Source organism: Podarcis liolepis (genome assembly GCF_965112155.1).
Source record: "Podarcis liolepis genome assembly, chromosome: 14".
Taxonomy (NCBI): Eukaryota; Metazoa; Chordata; class Lepidosauria; order Squamata; family Lacertidae; genus Podarcis; species Podarcis liolepis.
Window position 1 is genome coordinate 13953448 of NC_139569.1, and position 23152 is coordinate 13976599.

The 23152-nt window shown below is 44.6% G+C and overlaps 1 protein-coding gene across 1 annotated transcript in view; it reads right to left on the reverse strand.

Annotated features, from left to right (window-relative positions):
* Nucleotides 1-555: 555 nt before the first annotated feature.
* Nucleotides 556-23152, reverse strand: part of MOSMO (modulator of smoothened) — a 45178-nt gene continuing 22581 nt past the window's right edge. Inside the window, exons 2-3 of the mRNA XM_083474585.1 lie at nt 10619-10831; nt 556-6533 (exon numbers count right to left, since the gene is read on the reverse strand). Of these exons, the coding sequence (XP_083330711.1) occupies nt 6349-6533; nt 10619-10831 (398 nt within the window). The 3' untranslated portion in view covers nt 556-6348. The remainder of the gene's footprint in view (nt 6534-10618; nt 10832-23152) is intronic.

Here is a 23152-nt window from a genome sequence, read left to right on the forward strand (position 1 = left end):
CTAGAAGGAATTTATTTTATTTTATTTATTTTGTTTTGTTTCGACTACAGCAGACCAACACGGACTTGTAACCTAAACATTTTGTGAATCTAAGCTTGGCCTCATTGAGGGGCAGTATTTCAATATGAGTAGGAAAATGAGAGTATCCCTAAACATTTTTTTAGAGGAAAAAAGGCACTGGTTTTAACTATGGAAAGGTGGCATGCAAATAAAATGAGGTTTATGACAATGACATGCTGACAGTGTCTTCAGCACCAGGCAAAGTTTTAACCATCCCAGCCTTTCAAATAATTCAAAGTTTCCCAGTTCCGTTTCTAAATCTGTTTTAACTTTTGTGGTGAGTTTTTGTTTTCTTGTCATATTTATGTCCCTTTTGCCTCTTTATTTGGTATTTAAATTGCTTTTACTTTTTTTAAGGCTGTCAGAACACTTTCTGTTAGGAGGTTGTACACACACACACACACACACACACACACACACAGTAAATAAATTGTATGCAAGAAAATGTTTCAGTTATATACCACCCTAAAAAAACAAAAACAAAATCAAACCAGATTTCTTTAAGTAGACAATTTATTTTGATAAACTTGCTCAATAACAAAAATACAAGTGAAGAAAATTATGTTCATTTTATACAGTTTGTATTAACAATTTGTTTGGAAATTAAATTGGGGCGGGGGAGAGAAATGTCCTAACCAATTAGAAAATAATCCTTAACAGTTGGAAGAGGATATGGTTGCAGTGGAAAGGGGGAAGACCACCACGAAGACCTTGAGCCCAAACATTTATGGTCTCTTGGAGTAGCAGAAACAGAACTAGCAACTCCAAGGCAGGAAAACCTATCTGAAAATGCCATTTCCTTCATCTTTTTGCTTTGGGATCCTTCACACAACTTTATATTTTTTAAACAGCAGGTCAAAACAGCAACTGAAATAACACACTGGAGAAAGGAGAGGGGTGTGAAAGTGAGCTTTAGTAGTGCACCGAAGTCATTAAAACAGAAATGCTTGGAAACAGATCCCCAAACTCTACAATTTTATCTCAGGCGTGACTCCAGTGACTGTAAATTTGAAAAATAAGGCCTAAGCTTCAAGATTCCCGTCTCCCCACCCTCAACCCTGAAAAGAAGGCTTTAAAATGGCAACAGGATAGTAAAAAAATGATATTGTAACAGACACAAATTCAGGTTTGGTTTTTTTCAGAGAAATCTCACAAAAGACTCCAAAAAAGCAGGGTGGGGAGGAAGAGTTGCTGCTGTGAAGTTTATTGGTCACAATAGAAATAGAGACCGTACAAGTTTACCATAAGCCTGTCAAAATGACTGTAGAATGAACTTCATTTCACCAGAACCAGGATGTTAAAAGCATTCGGAGTCGTGTGAATAATTTGGGGCATTCACGAAATAGCAGCAAAGTAAGTGTGACTGGACTAATACAAATAATTTGCTCTTAAAAGTAAAGCTGGCAGAATTTCAAAAGGCTTTATGTGAATGCTCACCCCACCAATGCAGATTTTGCTGGGCAAAAAAGTTGCACACGCTGAACTGAATTAAGGGACAGGCATTTATTAAAAAGCCTGTAACAGGTTTTCCCAAAAAAGAGAAAAAAAATCCTTGTGCAAATACAAGCAACAAATATTTCTTTGCAGATTTTAGCATGATGCTCTTAGGTATGGGGAAGGGGGGGACACAATGTTGACCCCCCCAAAAGTAACAGACAGAAGGTTGACAAACAATTGCACCATAAAACTGTGTTTTATATACAGTTTACAAGATATGGTCTTTCTGCTATAAATTAATACTGCATTCCATGTGATCTTATTAAAAGCAACTGCTGATCCTCTCTGTCCCTCCCATTCCTTTTTATAGTTAGAAGGATTATCCACCCCCCCCAAATGACTGAAATTAAAGTTATACAAACATAACACACCAATTATTTATGCATTCTGCAGCTATATTGGTTTTCACAAATACCTGTAGACAGGCCAGGCTCCCGCTCACAATATACAGACTGGACACATTCCATGATCACAGAAGGTCATCGGCAGATGCTCTTCTTCTGAACTTTCCCAACCTGTTTTTAGTTAAGCCAGGAAAATGTCACCATGTGGTGATCTACAGAAAGGGGACAGTGGGGTGAGGTTGTTCTGGCAAATATGCCCCCATGTAAGCAGGCGCAGGGGTCTTGACTAGGGCTGGGTGATGTATCAATACACCGTCCAAAATCAGTTTGAAGTCCGCATCGTGGGAACAGTTTCATAATGTTTGACATGGTGATATATCGTGAATCACGATGTCTGGCTATGTAAAAAGAAAATCACAATGTGGAAAAAACCGTGAAGCCGGTCATCGCTGTTCTCATGATTCCTACCACCCCTGTTGCTCTGTACTATAAAAACAGTTGTAACAGTATGTTAATGTTAAGAAAAACCGTATCAGTTTTAGACCCTTAGATGCCAGGACATTATGCCATTTGCCTCTGCATAGTTCTATCCTTATTTCAGACATATATTTCATATATATCGGTATATCATGATGTTTAGCTTGTGATATATCGTGATGCTGAAAAGCAGACGTCGCTCTGCCCTAGTCTTGACGCTGCCCCTACTAAGGCTCCCACGATGCATTCTGGATACATGTGACCCATCTCCCAATACCCTTTGACCTCCTGTTTAGCAGAGAACACAAACCCATCAGCTTAGGTTGCTAATCGATGTTCTCAGGACAGTTTCAAACTCAAGTCAAGGCCAGCTTATATTAAACCCTTCCATTTAATAGTTTAAGGATGGGAGCTTGGGAGCATTCCTGGCTCTTCCAAACTAATAATAATAAATGGACATTTAGTGAGCTTTCACGGTCTTCCTATTTCTCGACCAAAGCTCTTAAGTAATGCCATTTGCACATGTTTCCAAACAGGGGAGTTGAGGTTTAATTCAGCTTCCTAATGTAGAAAGGCAGGCTGAGCTTTGGATACGGGTGCAAGATCCCACATCTGAAAGATGGTGCCAACGGAGACGGGTGATGGCGGTATGAATTTGGGGTGGGGTGGGGAGATACACACTAAGAAAGAATAGAGGAAGGGCAGGGAGGGCTGCAAGAGATTTGGCCCAGCCATAACTCACTCTGCCTTCTTAGGCAGAGATTGTGCGAGGTTAAATGCTCCGATTCCTGTTCTCAAAATAGCACCTGCAGCAAGCAAGGTATGAAAAGAGGACCATACAGTTATTCAGATAATTGTAGGGTACTTATGTCGTTAACTATGGCAAGACATAGAATGTAGTAAAAGGGCAAGAGTTTGCAGTTTTTGTTTTTTTAAAAAAAGCTCTGCTCCTGTGTCTTACAACAGCAGTCTGATATGTAGAAATTAAACAGGTGAAGGTTTCTAATATAATTTCATTTCCATGGCAGGAAAAGAGTTCATTAGCTGTATTTCTGGATGTCATGCTGCACAAGAGAAGAGGCAGTAACAATACTGGCAGCCCTAGAAAGAACCCAGGCAGGTAACAAACCAGGGATAAAACTTCTAGGAAAATGCACCACCTCCATATTATTCCATGGAACTATTTACAATAATCCTTTGGAGAAGGTGTCATTTTTACCCTTAATAAAACAGGTTATAGCTGCCGGGCCTTTTATCAGCTTGCTCATCCCTTTTAAGTACCAATTCATAAATGTGAACAAATTAACCCCATTAAACTATGAAGATCTCCTCAGAGCTCTGCATGGGATTTCCTGTTGCAATCCAGTTTTCTCCAACATTGCGCATTTTTAAAAGAACTTTCACATCCAAAACCAGCAAGCCCACATAGGGTGTCATTTTAGGAAAGCTGACAGAATTCAACAGCACTCACAATTTCTTTTGTGAAGAACCCCTCAGCCAGCTGAGTGAACAGGTTAATTTTTAAAAAAACAAATACTCCAGGCAAAATATATATATCACAATCATCCATAAACTCTACAGAGAAAGGAATCTGATACATCCAAGTCAGCCTCTGGCAACAATACTGTGATGGGAAAGTTTGCATGATTGGAAGGTTGTTCTGAAAATCATACATGATTTTTCTACCAGAGAATCCTTGTTTTTACAGCAAATTTTGCATACACAAATGAAAATTGGTCAGGATCTTTCTCTTGAAGCCGGAAGCAATTCCCCTCAGTGCCTGATTGTAGCATGAGATGCTGCTGGCCTGATAACCTTACATTTTCCCACTGCTACGACGATTCCTCGTGGTCCCTTCCAACGCTACAATTCTATGACATCTTTGCAGTGATCAGTTGTACCCGTGAATAGAGAGCAACACCATGTGTTATGCTGAAAGTACAACAGCAGTGACTCCCTAAACAACTTGCATTAAAGGACCAGCAGCTAGCATTCAACACTATTTCATAGGTTATCAACTTCTTCCAAAATAGTGTGGGGTTTCATTGTTGCTGCTGTTCCAGCTCCACTCAGTTGCCGTCACTTAAGTGAGCAGGGCTGGCGCCTAGGGTCAAAACCATCAGGCATCTGCCAAAGCCCACATCCTGGCAAAGGGCCTGCTGATGAATGGAGCTACAAAAACCAGACCGCTGCTGCTGGGCCTGATGACGTGAATTATGGAGCTTTAATGGGGGCTGCTCATGCCCAGAATGGCAGGCAGGTGCTGCTGCTCAGAAACACTCTGGCAAAAGACTGTCGCTCAGATCTTCCGTTTTGGCTATTGCAGGTCGTTCTTCACTTCTGGTGGGCCCATAAGTGCTCTCTTGGCCGGAGAGCAGAGAAAACAGGAGCTGCCTCCATTACTGAAGGAGGTTGGCAATGGCAGACTCTCTTAAGAGACCAGGATGAGAGGGGAGACGATGCTACGAACTGCAAAGGCCCCTTGGATGTGGGCAAGCCCTACGTTAAGCGTCAGAACAAGGCAAAGCATGGGGACGTCAAGTGACCATATGGCTCTCTTTTTTGTACCAGTGGATTTAACTTAATACTCGCACATGAAAGAAGAGTATGTCCCTCTTTGTAGCTTTTACTGCCCAACCACCCGGTTCATGTTATGTAGCCAACCTGAGATGATATCTCACGGTAGATTTTCTGTGGAGAAATTCATATTAATAAGTGAAGCCAGAAAGAGCTGGCAAGGTGGAAAGAGGGTTGTGGAGGGGAGGAGAGAGACAGAGAGAGATGGAGAGAAATCAACCCACTTCAGTTGCCCATAATTTAAGTAGTGTAACTTCCCAATACTGGGATCGGACCTTTGCAAAGTATGACACAAACTTGCCTTCTATCCCCAATATACAAATAAATTACCATATAAAGAACAAAACCCTCTTAGCTTAACTTAGAATTGCACCTAGAAAGGTATGGAGTTGTTTGTACCTATAACAAAACATCTGTTAAAACCAAGGGCTGCTACAAAGAATGAGGTAAACTGAAGACTTTCCCAGCTATGCAGCCTTCAGAGAAATGGCTTTGTGTTGTTTTCTTTTCTATTTCACTTTCCCCCCTCTCCTATCGAGTTCTAGTTTTACACACCACAGTGTTTTGCTAGCAAAGCGCTCAAGAGCTCTCTTCCAGAAACATGTGTCTGCGTGTATATATATGTATGTGTGTATATACACACACACACATATACACACACACAAACATATATATACATATTCTGTATACTGCATCAGCAATATATATATATATATATATATATATTTATATAAATATAATGAAGAATTCCTAGCCACCCTGACGTTCCACGGTGTTTCTAGAGCTCACTGGGGTTGGCGAGAGAGATGGCAGGCAGACGTTTTTGTTGTAACAGATTTCCGAGAACATCTTTTGATCAATTGGCTTCAGGATGCAGTTAGTGTAATGTTGAGCTGTTGGTTTTTTTTGGCGGCAAATGCTTCTTGCCTATCACAGAAGGAAGATGCTTATCTCCTAAAGAGAGTGAGGCCAGCCCCACTTCCAACTCCCTTGGCAAACCTCTGGTCGACCAAAGTTCATAAATACTTTTGAGATTTTTCAAAATTGTCAAGTTATCTAAAATGGGTCCAGTACAGTGATGTGGGGGGTGTGGGGGGGCAATAACGCTGCTCAGTGTAGAAAAGAATTATTCCACTACACTAGTTTCTATCACAGTGCACACCTGACCGCATCCAGACGCTCAGGAGATGAGTCAAGGCTGTCTGTCTGTATTTGGTTGTAGGAAAGGCTCTCCGTTCAAAAACAAAAATAAATCCAAAGTGCATAGTGAGAACGCATCAGAGACCTCCTCGTTCCGGTAAGACTGCAGCAGCCCAACGCAGGCATCCTTCCGAGATAGCGACAGGCGTCCTACTCTCCTTCATGACCGAGTGAAGCAGTATCTAGACCTTTGTCAGCCAGGTAAACAGACTTTGCCAGCAAATAGAAGTCCCACTATTGTAAAGAAAATGGATAAAACAAACAGTACGTACGACGACCCAACCACTGTGTTGTTCGGCAGTTTATAAGGTTGGCCGCCCACTTCGTTGATATAAAATCCTATGGGAAATATTAGAGCCGCCATGCAGAATAGGATCACTAGAAGAAAATAAAAACAAAACAGGGATTAGTCCTTGGGGTGTGTGAGAGAGGGAGAGTCATGTTGATAGCTCATAGCATTAAACAACAACCACCAGGGATTGCAGGCCTTGGAAGTTTCATCCCACTACATCTCAAAAGGACAAGAAAGAGGATTGGGATTTAGAGGGATGTGGCATTCAAACCAACAGATGTTGCTCTTTGTTCTCTGAGTATCTCCCAAGTTGCAAGGCACTACTTGTCTGCATATATACCTTTCTGTAACTTAAGAACCTCAGATTTCCTGCATCAGTAAAGGATTAAACTAGAGAACCTCACAGGTCTCTTCCAACCCTACAATTCTCTGGCAGAGGGACTTGCTTGGGTGCCTCACCAGCTGCCATGTGGCAAACGGCTACCAAGTAGAGAGCCTTCTCAGTGGTGGCACCTCAATTACAGAATGCCTCATGGAAAGCCTCTGTTGGTACCTGTATGCCCATCAGCGCTATGTTGGCAACCTCTGTACTACCCAACCATTCCCACCACCATCATTAGAGATCAGGCAAGGAATGGCTCAAGCGAAGGCCATTGTAACAGTATAATCCAGCAATAAATACCCTCCTTAAGGCCACTTACCCAACACCGTCCTGAGTTTTAGATGCCAGCTGAAGATTTTCTTATTAAACCAAGCTCAAAAAAACAAACAGTAAATCATGATACCTTCAGTTGCTCTCCATTTTAGATGGCTGGACTCTTAGTGTGATGTTCTGTCCCACAGTTTTATCAACAGGGGCTTTAAAAAGCATTTTCATGGATTCCTGATTTAACTGTAAGCCATCTTGGAAATGTTCAATGAAAGATGGGGTACTGATGTGTAAAAATGTGTAAGTAAGTTGAAGACAGCACGGTACACATTCAACGCAAAACACACATATGCTGTACCTCAAGGGGGGCAGTATGCTAACTGGAATGAATATTTTGTGGTCTCACCCTAGGCACAAGCTAGGAGACCGAGGGCTTCTCAGGTCAAAGAAAGAACGCTATAGTAGCCATGGGGACACCTACCTGAAACAGACAGTCTACCAATCCAGTCTTAATTCAGTTTATCAGGACTCCAGCTGAAAAACCACTAGAGGGAGCTTAAAGCTTTCTGTTAATTCGGCACCCAAATGAACACTGCTAAGAGAACAGGATAGGGATGTGCGCTGACCAGGAGGTTTGGAAAACAGCCCACTTGGCTTCTGCTTGATTTGGCTCGGGTCAGAGGCACAGCACACTCTGGAATAAACAAGCCTTCAGCCTATTCTACTACCCTATCCCACTGCTGTGTGGGTCCCAGATGTGAGGTAAGGAGGGGACACCTGCTCTTGGGAATTTCATGTTCCCAAGGGATCACACAGGATAAAATTCTAGGCTTGCTGACCCAGTGTAGATAACCTTCAACCTTGGCCAGGCTCTTCCTCCCAATACAGTTGCATCACTCCCCTCTCGCTGTAGAGCACAAAAGGAGCATTATGCCCATCGTATGGCTTATCAGAAGTGGACATGCACCTGGTCAGACCACCTACCCATCTAGCTCGGTACAACTGTCCATTCCAAATGGCAATAGCTCACCAGGGTCTCAGGTAGAGGTTTTTCCTCATCACTTGATACCTAAACCTTTTAACTGGGGGATACGAGAGACTGAGTAGGGGACCTTCTGCATGCAAAGTAGAGAATCAGAGTTGGCTGGCTCTACCATTGAACCAGAGTGCCTCCCAGAAGTCATGACGTTTCTGGCATGGCAACCATGGGGCAATAGGGAAAAGGAGCCCCTCTCTCAGCAAACAGAATTCAGAGAAAGGCCGACTCTGCACCTGAGCTCTGCACCACCATCAAGTACCCACTGACAGTAGTGCCCTCTCCTCCAACATTTCTACTCCATTTCTGATGTTCCTTTAGAAGGAGGTCTCAGCAAACTCAGGCTTGCAGAAGTATATTATTTAAGAAAAAAGAGTGAGTATGAACCCCCAAAACTCCACAATGCCGCATTCCCTCTTTTATCCATTTTTCTATTTACGCTAGCTCTCAGTGATACTGTATGCAGCTGCCCAGGGCATTCTGAGTCTGTCTTTTAGATAATGTAGTGTTTTTACTTGGGGATATTCAAAATCCTGCAGTAGATTAGGCTCAGACACTTGCAGAAAATTGGTTTCCGGTATAGGTGAAACTGTTGTTGACTAGAACAAAAAGCAGGGAATAAAGCAATCCTATTAAAACATGCATGTGCACCTACTCCATTTTTCAAAACGGATTCCATCTGTTATAATTAGTCTGCGTAAAGAGATAAGCTTCCAATTACCCACCCCAAACATGCGCAATAGTTTGGAGAAGGGTGCTTCATGGAAAGCAGTATTTCTGATCTTCCTGGGTGGGCAAATATTTGTGAAAGGAGATCAGTCCAGCTCAAATTTCCCAACCTGCACTGCTAGCCCACAGTGACTGATGGCTTGTGAATATGGGTAAGTTCTAACTTGTAGAGTGAGAAATAGGTTTGATCAAAAACAGCTTGCATATGCTCAGTGGAGGCTGGTCCATAAGGACAAATGCCCAACCACCTTCAGTGTGCCCTCAAACAGCCTATTATTATTATTATTATTATTATTATTATTATTATTGATACCCCACCTTTTCCTTAATGGGACTCAAGTGGCTTACAGATAAAACAAGAACTGCTAAGCAACCAGTTCAAGAGGGGGCACAGGCTGTAAACTTCCTCCTCTTCAGTTTCAGCATTGCTCCTTGTAGAACTCAGCAGGGAGAAGGACAAGGGCAAAACCAGAAGTAATTGGCTCTGCTTATCACTGGCACTGACTCCACCTACCACTGGCCTCCCTGCCTTATGCCCCACCAGCTCCAACAGTCACCAGCCACCAGTGCAAGTACTGTGTAACTCAGCAGCCATTGCTATTAATCTGCATTCATACTTAACAGGTGCCACTTTAAAAAAAAAAAGTTGACAGATGAGCCTGACTTGTAGACAGTTAAAACTAAGTGAATATTGCAAACAAGGACTGCGAGTCTTTTTGGATCCTGTGTGGACAGTGAGTTTCATGTTCAGCAGCATTCAATGAAGTAGCCAACATTTGGTTTACGGGGCTTGAAGAAGGAGCTGCACTAGAGCAGGGGAAATCTGCTTCTGCTTTGGATATGAAGGGGTTTGATGAGGGAAACAGCGCCATCTCTGCCTCAAGACCTTTTGATCTGAACAGCAGGGGCTTGCAGACTTCCCTTGGATACAGTGGCGTAGCGTGGGGGGTGCAGGGGGGGCCGGCCGCACCGGGTGCAACATCTGGGGGTTAGGGTTAGGGGGCACAAATCCACGGGTTAGGGGGTGCAAATCCACGGGCTAGGGGGTGCAAATTACTTGCCTTGCCCCGGGTGCTGACAACCCACGCTACGCCACTGCTTGTATACCTTCATGGGCTGCACAAAGCTGTACCTAAAGGCTGGCTGTGTGGGAGGCCTAATTAATGTATTGAATTCATTGCCACAAGATGTTGTGGTTGATCATGGGCTCAGGTGGCTGTGAAAAGGGAGTGGACAAATTCTGAACTATTGCCCGGTGGAATGCTCCTTTTCACTTTGTTCCACTCAGCCAGCCATGCCCTCCACTGTTAGCGTGCTGACCTTTGACAGAGGAACCCAAATTAGGCTTAGCAGTAGGGACGAAACTAGTATACTGCAACCTAGTTGTGTATGAGAGAAAAGAGCCTTACCCCTCACCCCCCAAATTCAGAATGTATCCTACCTAGACCTCCTTGGGGGGAATATAAAATCTAATAAACCCTTCCTTGTTTCAGGTCACAGAAACCAATGGCAGATGCTATAGGTTTGCCATTGGCCTTTTCTATGCTGGAGGAGGAGTCAGTACATGCAGGTTTCTTGCGTTTTCAGCTTCCTGCCAGGGAAGGGAGGGTCCACATGGGGTTTCAGGTTATGAGGAAGGTGTTCGGAAGCATCTCAGACACAGGTGCTCCCCTCTGCTGACTTCCCAAAAGACAAGGTGACTCCGAGAGGTTTGGCCTGCGGCCAGATCTACTCCAGAGCCCAGAAGGCAGACTTACTTCCAGTGAATGCTATCCAGCGTGCGTATTTAGTTGCTTCTCTTCGCCAGTGGGAAGCCACTAGCAAGCCACATGTGACAGTCAGTGAAATGATTCCCATGATGATGAAAAACAAGGTGGTGACCCACTCAGGAGGCAACCGTGGAGGAATACAGGTCCTGTCACGTCCATGAATGGTTTGACACTGTCGCACAAGGCCAACTGTGAGAGCACCTGAAACGACACACACGACAAGACAAGAACCCATTAACCGGTGTGCCTTTTACTCTCTCTGCCCGTCCCCACCTGCTTCCTCAAAACAAGGAGTTAGGAGCAGCCCTGGCTTGTCACACCAAAAGTCAATCCTGTCTCCCCCTACAATGGCCACCCAGGTATTTCTGGGGGGAATTAAGCTAACAGCCCTTCTGGCCATTGTTGCGACCTGGCAGCTGACACTGTGTGGCACATGGCCTCTGAACCAAGAGACTAGTAGCCATTTTGTAGAAAGTTTATATCAGTGGCTCCCAACGTTTCCCCCTCCATGGACCACCTGAAAATTCCTGAGCACCTCAGTGGGCCACCTGATGATTTTTCTGTCCTTTGTAGCAACTGTACTGTGCTAGATGCTGTATGATTTTCAATCTCACTTTATTGCTTCATTTGCATTTTACTGTACTGCAATTTGAATTCCACAGAATGCAGCGAATACAATGTAATAAATAAAAAGAATTAAAAATACAGGTAAAAATCACTATGAACATTTAATGTGATGGTTGTGCCATTTCCCATCCTCAACCAACAATCCAAAGGCATGCCGTGGACCACTTGAATAAAGCTTGCAGATAGCAAGAGTGACCCAAGACAGAGAAAAAAAAGAATCAGTGCATCTAGACAACATGGTTAGCCCAGGAAACTGGTGCATTTCAAAGCAGAGGACGTTTTCTTCTCAGCTCCAACTTGCTGCCCACTCACCTTCGGGCATGAAGTTAAAAGGTTTAACACTGAAGGGGAGAAAAAAAAGCCTTGTGATCTGTACGGTTTAATGACCCCTCCCTTAAGACTAACTATAACACAATTGGATTAAAAGCACCTGCAGGCAGAGTCATTGTCTGTTTGTGGGAAATGCACACAGGCAAACACAATAGTCACTGTTCAGATGTCACAGTTGCAGTGTTAAGGAATTCTCTTGAGAATGGGCTCAGCCAAGTCTGTAACAGAGGCCACCAAATTGCGAATGCATCAACACGGACAATCCTCACGCTCATCTGCTTGTTCACCACAGGGCAGATGTTGCCTCCCTGCAACCAAAGCTAGCAGTTTGGAATTGTTGTCAGATTCCACATATCCCTGCCCTTTTTTGCCACTAGCATCTCTAACAACAACTTGTCCACAGTAGGAATTTGGGTATGGCTGGCTATAAACTGCAATGCAAGGTCTATAGGCTGGCAGCCTGGGGTCTCCTGTTCTAGACACCACCTGCAGGTAGAAAATTAGTGGAATTTTCCAAGCTGCACATTTTCCATTCAAACCAGAAGCTTTCCAAAAAGAGCTGCACTGATTGTGGGCAAATGAAAAGGTCAGTTGACACAGCTCTAAATGCCTCACATAACAGCAAAGGCTACCCTTGATTGTTACAAATGTCCTAATGATTTGCCAAAGCGCACAGCCTTCATTTTCCGGAAAATTAGGCCAAAGATAATAGAATAAGGCTGTGCAATTAATACGCCTCGCTTGGCGCTGGGAGATCTATTTCAATTTAGCCGCCTTCACGAAAGGAGCAGGCCAGCATGACACGACTGCATGTGTTTACAGCACAGAATTCAGGTGCTTCTTGTTAGCTAAGAGCAAAGCATTCTCGTTTGAACAAATCTCACTTAGTGTACTCCAGATGCAAATGGTTTAACAAGTTGAAACCAATTACCTTGCAAATCCTACTTAGCTCCTGTGCACCCACAGATATGAGCATTCTCACTATTTCCGGCCCTATTTTCTGCGGTGTGAGAAGTTTCAGTATCCAATAAAATGGTTTGGGGTTATTGTCCCAGATGAGGAATGAGCATGTTCTGTTGGGGCTACCAATGGCTGCTAGCCATGACAGCTATGTCGGTTGTTGGGTATCACCAGTTGCTGGAAACTATGGCAAGGGCTGCATGGAGGGAAGTGTTCTTGGGCTTGAATCCTGCCTACTGGTTTCCTACTGTCATTTGGTTGGCCACTGTGAGAACAGGGTACTGAACCAAAAAGGCTACTGGCCTGATCCAGGGGCTTTTCTTATGTTTTTGGCCTGAGGAATGGCAATATTGCCAACCAGGGGCCTGGGCAAGAAACAGGTAGAGGGAGGGGGAAAGGGGAAAAGACCCTTGGTGGGCCTGGGAGGGGGAATGCATGAGGTTGTGGGCCAGGGTTAGAGTAGGTTTAGATTGGGTGGAATCAGTTTTGCCAAGTTCTTATTTTGTAGGAAAGGGACAGATCCTCTCTACCCACTTTCTCAGTATCACACATATTTTACAATTTCCACTTGCAGGGAAAGAGTGTCCGTCTCCCTCTGGACACTGCTGGATTCCAACTTGACTGCCTGACTACTGGGGTTGATGGAAAATGGGGCTCCCCCACCCCTCCCTTATTGTGTGTCTTCATCCCCCACCCACCGCCATGACTTGAAATGAACTAAGAAATGTTGAACACTTTAATCTTTTATCAGAGGGAAGATGCTCCAATTGTCTGATCGTTTGAATCACTTTTCCAGATCCACAAGATCCTTTTTGAATTCTGAACCCACCTACGTACGCTATATAATCTCCGCTGAGCACAGGTATTATGTAGCGTGTATCTGAGGACGTCTCGTTCCAATATACTTTTATCAAACTGAATAAAAGCCATCAACAGCTACACTCCCCTACTCAGAAGAGATAAAAGAAGCCAGTAAACCAAGACAGGAGATTTGGAGGGGTCTGGAACTGCTGGGTCACAGCTGCTGTGCAGGATTACTCTTGGGGGGGGGAGGTCTGCTTTATAGGGAAACCTGCAAATGTCATATACACCCCAAGCTACAGCCTATGCAAGGAAACTAAAAACAACATGCCTGTAATTGCTATTAAATTAATGCAAATGTTACCAACTAGCTTTATAATAATAATAATAATAAATTTTCAGGGTTTATGGGAAGAATCAACAAAAAGAACCCCCTCAAAGGGAATAATGCCTGCAAACCACTTGTGACAAATTATTTCCCTGTCATTTGAAGAGAAAGAGGCCCATTCACTGCCCTGCCATAGATCTCTGTATGGGAAACTGAATCCCAACCATTCCTGTAAAAGGTAGGGTAGTGACAACTCAACCTCTGTTTCAAGACAACGATTCTCAAAAGACAACATTGTCCGGGCTACGGTATAACTGAGCAACTGCGTGAGAGGGCAGCCTTTCCTTCCTAGAAAGAGCTGGATGAATTCACAGCAGAAAAAAAACAAGAGTGTTCTCTGTTTTCCATTTAACTCTGCAAAGAACGGAGGTTGGTGGAATCTCTTCCATAGGGAGCATCAAAAGGACGGCTTGTTTACTTCCACTCAGTTAAACATGTGGAGACCTAAGCAGCCAGCAGAGTCTCCATGGACCCTATGCTGGCCAGCAGGAATGTTATTGCAGGTGAGAATTTGCGTGGAGGAATGAACCTAGCTTAACTTTAAAGGCTCAGGCTGTAGCAGCAGACAAGCCACCCATCGTCACCTAAAATTGGTAGTATCTAATGTCCACCACCCAGGTGCCAGGAGGAAGACGTGGAAGTAAATGGCAAAAGAAGTCGTGCCTACTGAACATCCTCAAATGGGCAGCTGCTGAGCCAAAGTAAACTCTCTCTTTTGGGTTAAAGCCAACACTTCTCTTATTGCCCCTCAATTCATAATGTAACTATTATTAATTAAGTTCTCCCTGAATTATTTGCACGCACAGACTTTCCTTGCAAACATCAATGCACATTTCCAGGAACATGATTTGAGGGGGTATCTGGGATAACAACTCATTAACCTGTTTCAACTCCCATTTTTTTACACAGTTGGAGGACTGACTCAGCAACTAAATCAAAGGGGTGTGGTAAGGTCAACAATCTCTGCTAAGACCAGGATCTCTTTGAAATATCCCTTTCACACAGTGGTAACACTGTGTTATTTTGGTGGATTTCAGAACTCCATAAAAACAAAAAACAGCACCTGTGTGTGATGCTGGGGCTCACTAGAAGGCTAAGAGAATCGAAGGGAAAGTCAGCTAGACAACAGAGGATAATCTTAACAAACAGGGTGGGGCATAAGACAGAATGGCTGTATTAACCATGCGAACACCACCGAGTTAAGAGATGTGCATAATGCCAGGACTCCTCAAACACATCTGTCATTGGCACCACGTCATTTTAAAAGACTGAAAGAGATTAAAGACAATCTTTCAGGAGCCCAATGGAAAAGATTGACCAAGAATATTCTAGATTAGGCATCCCCAAACTCGGCCCTCCAGATGTTTTGGGGCTACAATTCCCATCATCCCTGACCACTGGTCCTGTTAGCTAGGGATGATGGGAGTTGTAGTCCCAAAACATCTGGAGGGCCGAGTTTGCGGATGCCTGTTCTAGATGATCCCAAGACTCCAAGAGATGTTGACAAGAGGACAGTGAAAGTCATACCCATCCCTTCTTGATGGAGGCAGTCGGAGATGAACTCTTGATTGTAAGAATGAGCCAAGAGAGTCAGCGAATATCACTTCCCACAGCCCAGCATTTCTAAATTTCTTGTTCATGTGAATAGGGATTATCAGGTCTGCATAACACCTTTAGAGGGCCATCAATGCTTTTCTTCATGTCTTAGAACTCTGATTAAGACACATTGTTGGACCCGTTAACATTGGAGACTATTTCAAAGAGATAATTATTTGGACTGCATATTTAGGCCAAAGCTTAGAAAGGAGAAGTGGAGCTAGAGGGAAGGTGTCCATAACTTAGCAAAGGTGATAAAAACCTGGGCTATTCAATTGATCAGCAGAGATAATTTCACAGAGGTGGAATATACCTTTGACAGCTGAAGCTACTTTGGATTCCACCTGATCATCAACATGCCAGCCGACGCTGGTTTCCTAGGCAACAACAAAAAAAAGGAAGTGCCTACAATAAAAAGGAAGGAAAAACACAGACAGTGGCACCTGCCTCTTCTCCCACTTCTTAACACCTTTGAATTATTCAGACGGGCTCAGGGCTGAGAGCACAGCATTAACAGTGCCACCCCTCCTACCCCCCCAAAGGCAGAACAAAAATCGTGATGAATAATTTGTAATGCAGCAGCCTCTGAAGACAGCCTTATCCCTTGTTCTGAAGAGTATACAAATAGGAAAGAGGGAAGGAAACTTCAGGGGGTCCAAGAATGCTAGGAGGCAAAGGTGAACGCATAAAACAGCTCCCTTGGAGGGGGGGAAGGGATATAGTTCAGTGGTGAAGCACCTGCAGGTTCAACTTGCAACATCTCCAGATAGAGCTGGGGAGAAGAGGCGTCTGGAACCCTGGAGCGCTGCTGCCAGTCAGTGTGGCCAATACTGATGTAGATGGGCCCTAAACAAGAGTCATTCGTCAAGTAAGAGTCATTCTTACAGTTGGTGGTAACGTGGGTGGCACTGTGGTCTAAACCACTGAGCCTGTTGGGCTTGCTGATCAGAAGGTCGGCGGTTCGAATCCCCACAACGGGGTGAGCTCCCGTTGCTCTGTCCCAGCTCCTGCCAACCTAGCAGTTAGAAAGCATGCCAGTGCAAGTAGATAAATAGGTACCACTGCAGTGGGCAGGTAAATGGCGTTTCCGTGTGCTCTGGCACTCATCATGGTCCTCCGTGAATCAGTAGTGGTTTAGTCATGCTGGCCACATAACCCGGAAAACTGTCTGTGGACAAAGACCGTCTCCCTCGGCCTGAAAGCAAGATGAGCACCACAACCCCATAGTTACCTTTGACTGGACTTAACCGTCCAGGGGTCCTTTACCTTACTTATTGACTCCATACATATACAGTTCAAGCTGGCTGCCAATTAGTTTCTGGGCCCAATTCAAAGTGCTGGTGCTGACCTATAAAGCCTTACATGGCTCAGGACCTCATTACTTTAAGGATGGACTTACAAACCGACTCAAACCCTGCACTTGCCATCCGAGGCCCTTCTCAATGTCCTCGCTCCCCAAGAGGTTTGGAGGGTGGCAACATGAGAACAGGCTTTTACTGTGGTGGCTCCCCAACTGTCAGAGACCAGGCTGAGGAGCAGAACTCTGGTGAGGAACGGTGGGAGCCTACCCCTCCCCCTGCTCATGGCCAGGATCCTGAAACTCCACAGGAGCAGTGGAGTAGTGTTGATTTGGAACAATGGTTTGTGGAGGGGCACAGATTGCAAGACAACAGTTGGGCAGAACTGGAAGGTGAACAGCAAGAAGAATGGGAAGAGAGTGAGCTAGCAGACTCTCTATCACTGGAAGATGGACAGCCTCTCAGTCCCAAGGCTAGAAGATTAGCTAAGGTAACTGTGCAAAAGGCTCAATGGTTGAGAGATCAGGTGGCTAGGAGACGAGAGGGCGGAAGTGACTAGAGGGAAGTGGGCAGAACCTTAATTGGGAGCACCTGCACTCTGAGAAGGGGTGCTTGTTCTTTTGCTGTGTTCATTAAACAGTTCTGTTACTGGTAAGAGACTGCTTTCTCTTTATACTGCTTATCTATGGCCAAGGGAGGAGGAAGCAGATCCCCCAAAGCCAACTGTGGAATGCTCTCCCCGGAGAAGTTCACCCAGCGCCATCGATATATGACTTTAGGCACCAGGCAAAGTCATTGCTCTTTACCCAGGCCTTTGGCCATTAAATAATCTATGGCCTATTAAATGTGGGCAGGGGACTGTTATTATGATTATTTTATTATTATGCTGTGTATTATGTTTTTTTATTATGCTCCATCTATTGTTCTGAATGTTGTACACCAGCCTGGGATCTTTGGATAAAGGGTGGTACAGTGGTACCTCGGGTTACAGACGCTTCAGATTACAGACTCCGCTAACCCAAAAATAGTACCTCAGGTTAAGAACTTTGCTTCAGAATGAGAACAGAAATCACGTGGCAACGGCATGGCAGCAGCAGGAGGCCCTATTAGCTAAAGTGGTACCTCAGGTTAAGAACAGTTTCAGGTTAAGAACGGACCTCCGGAACGAATTAAGTTCTTAACCCAAGGTACCATTGTACATAAATAAATAAATAAATAAAATAAAATAAAATAAAATAAAATATAAAATTAAATAAATAAATAAGTATATCCCATGGAGCCATACCAAGAGTCACAAGAAGCTGCCTTATAATTAGGGGAACATCTGCAGTACTTAAATCACCATGATACCAATTTAACAGCCAGGGCTTCCCCCAAGGAATCCTGGGAAGTGTTAAGGGTGCTGAGAGTTGTTAGGAAACCCCTATTTCCTCTCCCAGAGCAATAGTTCCCTGAGTGATTTAATCAATCCATCACTCTTCCCAGGGAACTCTGGGATGCTTTGCTCTTAGTACTCAGTGGACCAACCTAGAGTAGACCTATTGGAATTAATGGATCTGAGTTAGCTGGCTACAACCCAATGTCTTGGATGCCTGGTTTGCCCAATCTCCAAGAAGCAGGTGCCTTAGAGCTGGAAGTGGTGTATGGCAAAGGCACCAGAAAATGATCAACAGGTTGCAGGATCTCCCCTGCAGGGAAAGGTGGCAGTGTCTGGGGATTTTCAGTTGAGGTGGGGGGAGAGGAACTAAAGGCTAGACTTTATAAAATACTTCATAATACTGGAAATTGCAAGCACCCAATGAGAATCAATGAAAGGCAGCAGGTTCAAGAGAGACAAAGTCAAAGACAGTTTATGTGCATTAACCAAAAGGTCACTGCAAGTTCTTCCAGTAACACACAATTACATACAGCAGTTAAAGTTCAGTAGAATGTCAACGGCATTACATCAGTTAGTCTCCAGCAGCCACTTTCACCAACTTATCTGTAAGATTCTCAGCAGTTTTGGGGATTACTGCTGTCCTGCAAGTTACAAATCTATCTACAGCCACAAAAAAAGAGGCAGTACGGTGCAATGGTTAGGATGCTGGTCGAGATCCACACATCCACTGGGTGATATTGAACCAATTCCTAGCTCTCAGCCTAACCTGCCTCACAGAGTTGCCAAATACGGATGCTAAAGATCCAGTTTTAAATCCTCCTCCACTAATTTGGAAAAGAGGATTTCTAGGAGATGGCTTTTGAACACAACATTGGAGGAAAAAGCATTTCAGATCTTCTACACCAGTTGTGAAGAAGCTTTGGCTCTCCACTTGTCACTGGACTACAACTCCCATCAGCCCCAGCAGGCATGGCCAAAGGCCAGGGATGATGGGAGTTTCAGTTCAGCAACTTCTAGAGCACCAAATGTTCTCCCACACCTGCACTGCATCCAAAGGATGCAACTAACCTCTGCCTTATTCTAGTCCCTAGGAAAGACTGGGCAGCTTTGTCCCTCAGCTTGATTTAAGAGGTGAACCGCTGCCTAAAGATGCTTCAGAAGATGTTTGTGAGAGAACAAATCCTTTGATTTAAAAACAAATAGGCAATAAGGTACAACTGTTCCTGGCCTGCACCCTTTCAGACTGCTGACTGGAGGTCTCATGATGGAATGCTGTGAAGAAAAACCAATGATTATTCATAGACACTTAGAATGTCAGGGAGGCTAGGAAAGAAACATTCTCCTTGGCGTATGAGTTTTCCATGTACAGTCGTACCTTGGAAGTCGAACGGAATGTGTTCCAGAAGTCTGTTCAACTTCCAAAACGTTTGGAAACCAAAGTGCAGCTTCTGATTGGCTGCAGGAAGATCCTGCAGCCAATCGGAAGCCACAGAAGCCGCGCCAGACATTTGGCTTCCGAAAATCATTCATAAACCAGAAAACAAACTTCCAGGTTTTGATTGTCGGGGAGCCAATTTGTTCAGGAGCCAAGGCGTTCGAGATTCAAGGTACGACTGTATAGAGAATGTATGAGATTCCTGCATTGCATGGGGTTGAACTAGATGACCTTGGGGGTCCCTTCCAACTCTACTATTCTATGATTCTATGTTTTCTCTAGGTACAGAGAGTAAGTGCCGTGCATCCATTTGTAAGAACCCCCCCATGCCCCGCCCCATCCATCTGAAGTGGCACAGGCCAGATACAAGCTGATATCCTCACCTGTTTGAGATAACTAAGCCTCATACACATTTATCTTAGTTAACTTTCTCAATACTGCTTCACTTTACTCAATATTGCTTTATCTTACAACATATCCCCCCGCCCTTTTTAAAAAGCATCATGAACAGGCATGTGGGAAACAGTTGGCAATAAAAATGATGTGTGACAAGGGAAATATGGACTCCATTCAAAACACACACACACAGTCTGAAAATGTAATAATATTGTCTGAGTAACCATTAGGTTACATTTAGATCGGATGCTTGAAAAAGCCCTCCACATTAATAATACTAAGGAGGAAATGTATATCCATATCCGGAGTCAGAGAGGTGCGGGTATTCCCTATATTTGTACCTTACTAGTATTGCTCTGAATACAGCCAATTTCTGTTGAGACTTCTTAAGATGTAATTTGAGAATGTATATTCAGAACACAGCATGATAGATGGAGGCTTTATTACAAATGGGCTTTGGGCAGGTTGTTCTGTTTACAGATTAAGAGGCAAGCATATTCAGACTTTTGTGTCCTGAACTCATAAATCTTACCTCCACAACCTTCAGCTCTTGCCAGACATGGTGTAAAGCACATTATCACTTGCTTAAGAGGAAAATCAAGGCACAGAATGCACTGGTCAGAGACTGACTTATTATTCCATCAATGAGGAGAACATTGCTAATGTATCTGAATACTCTTTGGCCTTTCCCCCTCTTTAACTAGCAGCTATTTACTGAGGATGCATCAAGGAACATCACATTTGGAAGTTACTAGTATCTCAGAATGGGAAATCATCACACTCCTTTAGCACTTGCACCGTAAAAGCATATCAGTCTCTAGAGATGCTCATATCACAGCCATTACAGACTGTGCCTTTCCAGAGATCCACAAATGCAGGCAAAAAAGCATAGGATGCCATAGACAAGGAGCACTGTTGGGAAGAGTGTCTCAATGTGGCCACACACGCAGACCAGCTCCAGCCCAATTGCCCTGTTCCGATCGGCAGTGTGTGGGAGGTGTGAAGGAATAATCTTCATGCATTTGGCCAAATGGTCTTAAGGGACAGGCCCATTATTCAGCTGAAAGCATAAAGACTCCTCCACCAGATCTTCCTTCTCAACACACAAAGCTCACCGCTGGCAGAGACCCTGGAAACAGGACAGTTCAGCAAACACCTGAACAGAGCTATTATTTGCGCAACAACTACTGTGTGCATTACTAAATTAGTGTGGTCCTGCAACTATGTTCACAAAAAGAACTGACCGCTGTTGTCATGTGTGAGTTCCTGGAGAGAAGAGAACTGGCCCAGTTTGCTTATACAGTGGTGCCCCGCAAGACGAATGCCTCGCAAGACGAAAAACCCACTAGACGAAAGGGTTTTCGGTTTTGCCTTGCTTCGCTAGACGAATTTCCCTATGGGCTTGCTTCACAAGATGAAAACGTCTTGCGCTTTTTTCTTAAAGCCGCTTGAAGAGGCGCAGTTGCGACGGACCATGCTTCGCAAGACGAAAAACATCGCAAGACGAAAAGACTCGCGGAACGAATTATTTTCGTCTTGCGAGGCACCACTGTACATATGAAACTTTGTAAGGTGCCATGGGGAACACCAAAACTTCCTCCAGCAACACAGCCCAATGCAAACCACCCTACAACTGCTATTAGTTGCACCAGCTGCCAATTAGATAGGCTAGGTATATGGTGCACAAAACCCTACGCAGCTTGGGACCAGGATACCTCCAAGATCAGCTCACTGCCTGCATGCCCAAGCAATCATTGCATTCTACAGGAGAGGGCATCCTGCAGGTACCATCATATCAGGAGGTCCATTCTGCATGCTCTTGGAAACACCGGCCCTTTGGATCATCCTCCCAATGAATATCAGACAGATGCCTTCTCTATTGCGTTTTGGCACCTGCTAAAGACGTTCCACTTTCAATAAACCTTCTAAAACCTTGGTATCTGTCTTCAAACTGAATTGATTTTTCATATGCAATTGTTTTATGTACTGTACTTTCCCATCTATAAGACGCCCCCCATGTATAAGAACCAACCATTTTGGGGGGCTCAGTTTTAAGAAAATAAGGGGAGATGGCCCAAAGTTGTTGGGCTTCTCCCCGCACACAGCTGCGTGCAGGAAACACTCGTTAGATCGTTTCCCGCGTGCAGTTGGCATAGGGGGAAGTTGCGCTCCCGCCAGGCAGCCGGTTGGCTGGAGCACAACTTCCCCCAGTACCGCTGCGTGCGGGAAATGATCTAGGGAGTGTTTCCTGCATGCAGCGGCATCAGGGGAAGCCAGCCAGCCGGTTGACTGGAGTGCAATTTCTCCCAATGCCGCTACGCATGGGAAATGATCTAGGGAGTGTTTCCTGCATGCAGCGGCATCAGGGGAAGCCAGCCAGCCGGTTGACTGGAGTGCAATTTCCCCCAATGCCGCTACGCATGGGAAATGATCTAGGGAGTGTTTCCCGCACGCAGCGGCATCAGGGGAAGCCAGCCAGCTGGCTAGCAGTGCGCAGCTTCTCCCCGCACACAGCTGCGTGCAGGAAACACTCCCTAGATCGTTTCCCACTCCGGCAGCATTAGGGGAAGTTGCACTCCCGCCAACCGGCTGGCTGACAGGCACACCGCTTCTAACCCCCCCCCCCAATGCCACTACCCATGTATTGGACAACCCCTCGTCTAATACACGGAAAAATACGGTATGCTATACTGTAAATCGCTTTGGGGTGCCTTGTGAGAAGTGATTCAGAAATGAAATAAATAAATCAAACTTTAAAATAAAATAAAATAAAGGCAATCCGGCACATTGATCTTTCAAGTTACAAGAGGAGAAAAAAAATGGCCACCTGGGCTTTAACACAATGACATTTAAAGCTACTCCAGCCCCTCTACCACTTAGGGGCATCTAGCACATTTCCCCAAACGTTTGCCTCCAGACAAGATAGAACTGGCAGGCACTGAAAAAAGTCACTCTCGGGCAGCACTCTGGAAAGCATAAAGACGACTTTGTTGAGCTCTTGCATACCGAAGCGTAGCATTTGGACTCATGCCGAAGGGTATTCTTGCCTAGCACAAAGTTTAATTAAGTGCCTGTCCCGTAGCTAATATACTGAACTGAGCTAGAAATGATTTACACACACACACACACACACACACACACACACCAGCACTGTGGCAAATCACAACTGCCACTGAAATCTGGAACGTTGGGTTTTCGTAATGGCAAGAGGCTGCAAGGGGGAGAACACACACCGAGAAAGAGAGAGAAAGAGAGAGATGTCAAGTAACTTTAAAGACACCGTTGACGTAGGCCAGTAACCAGCCTGTTGCAT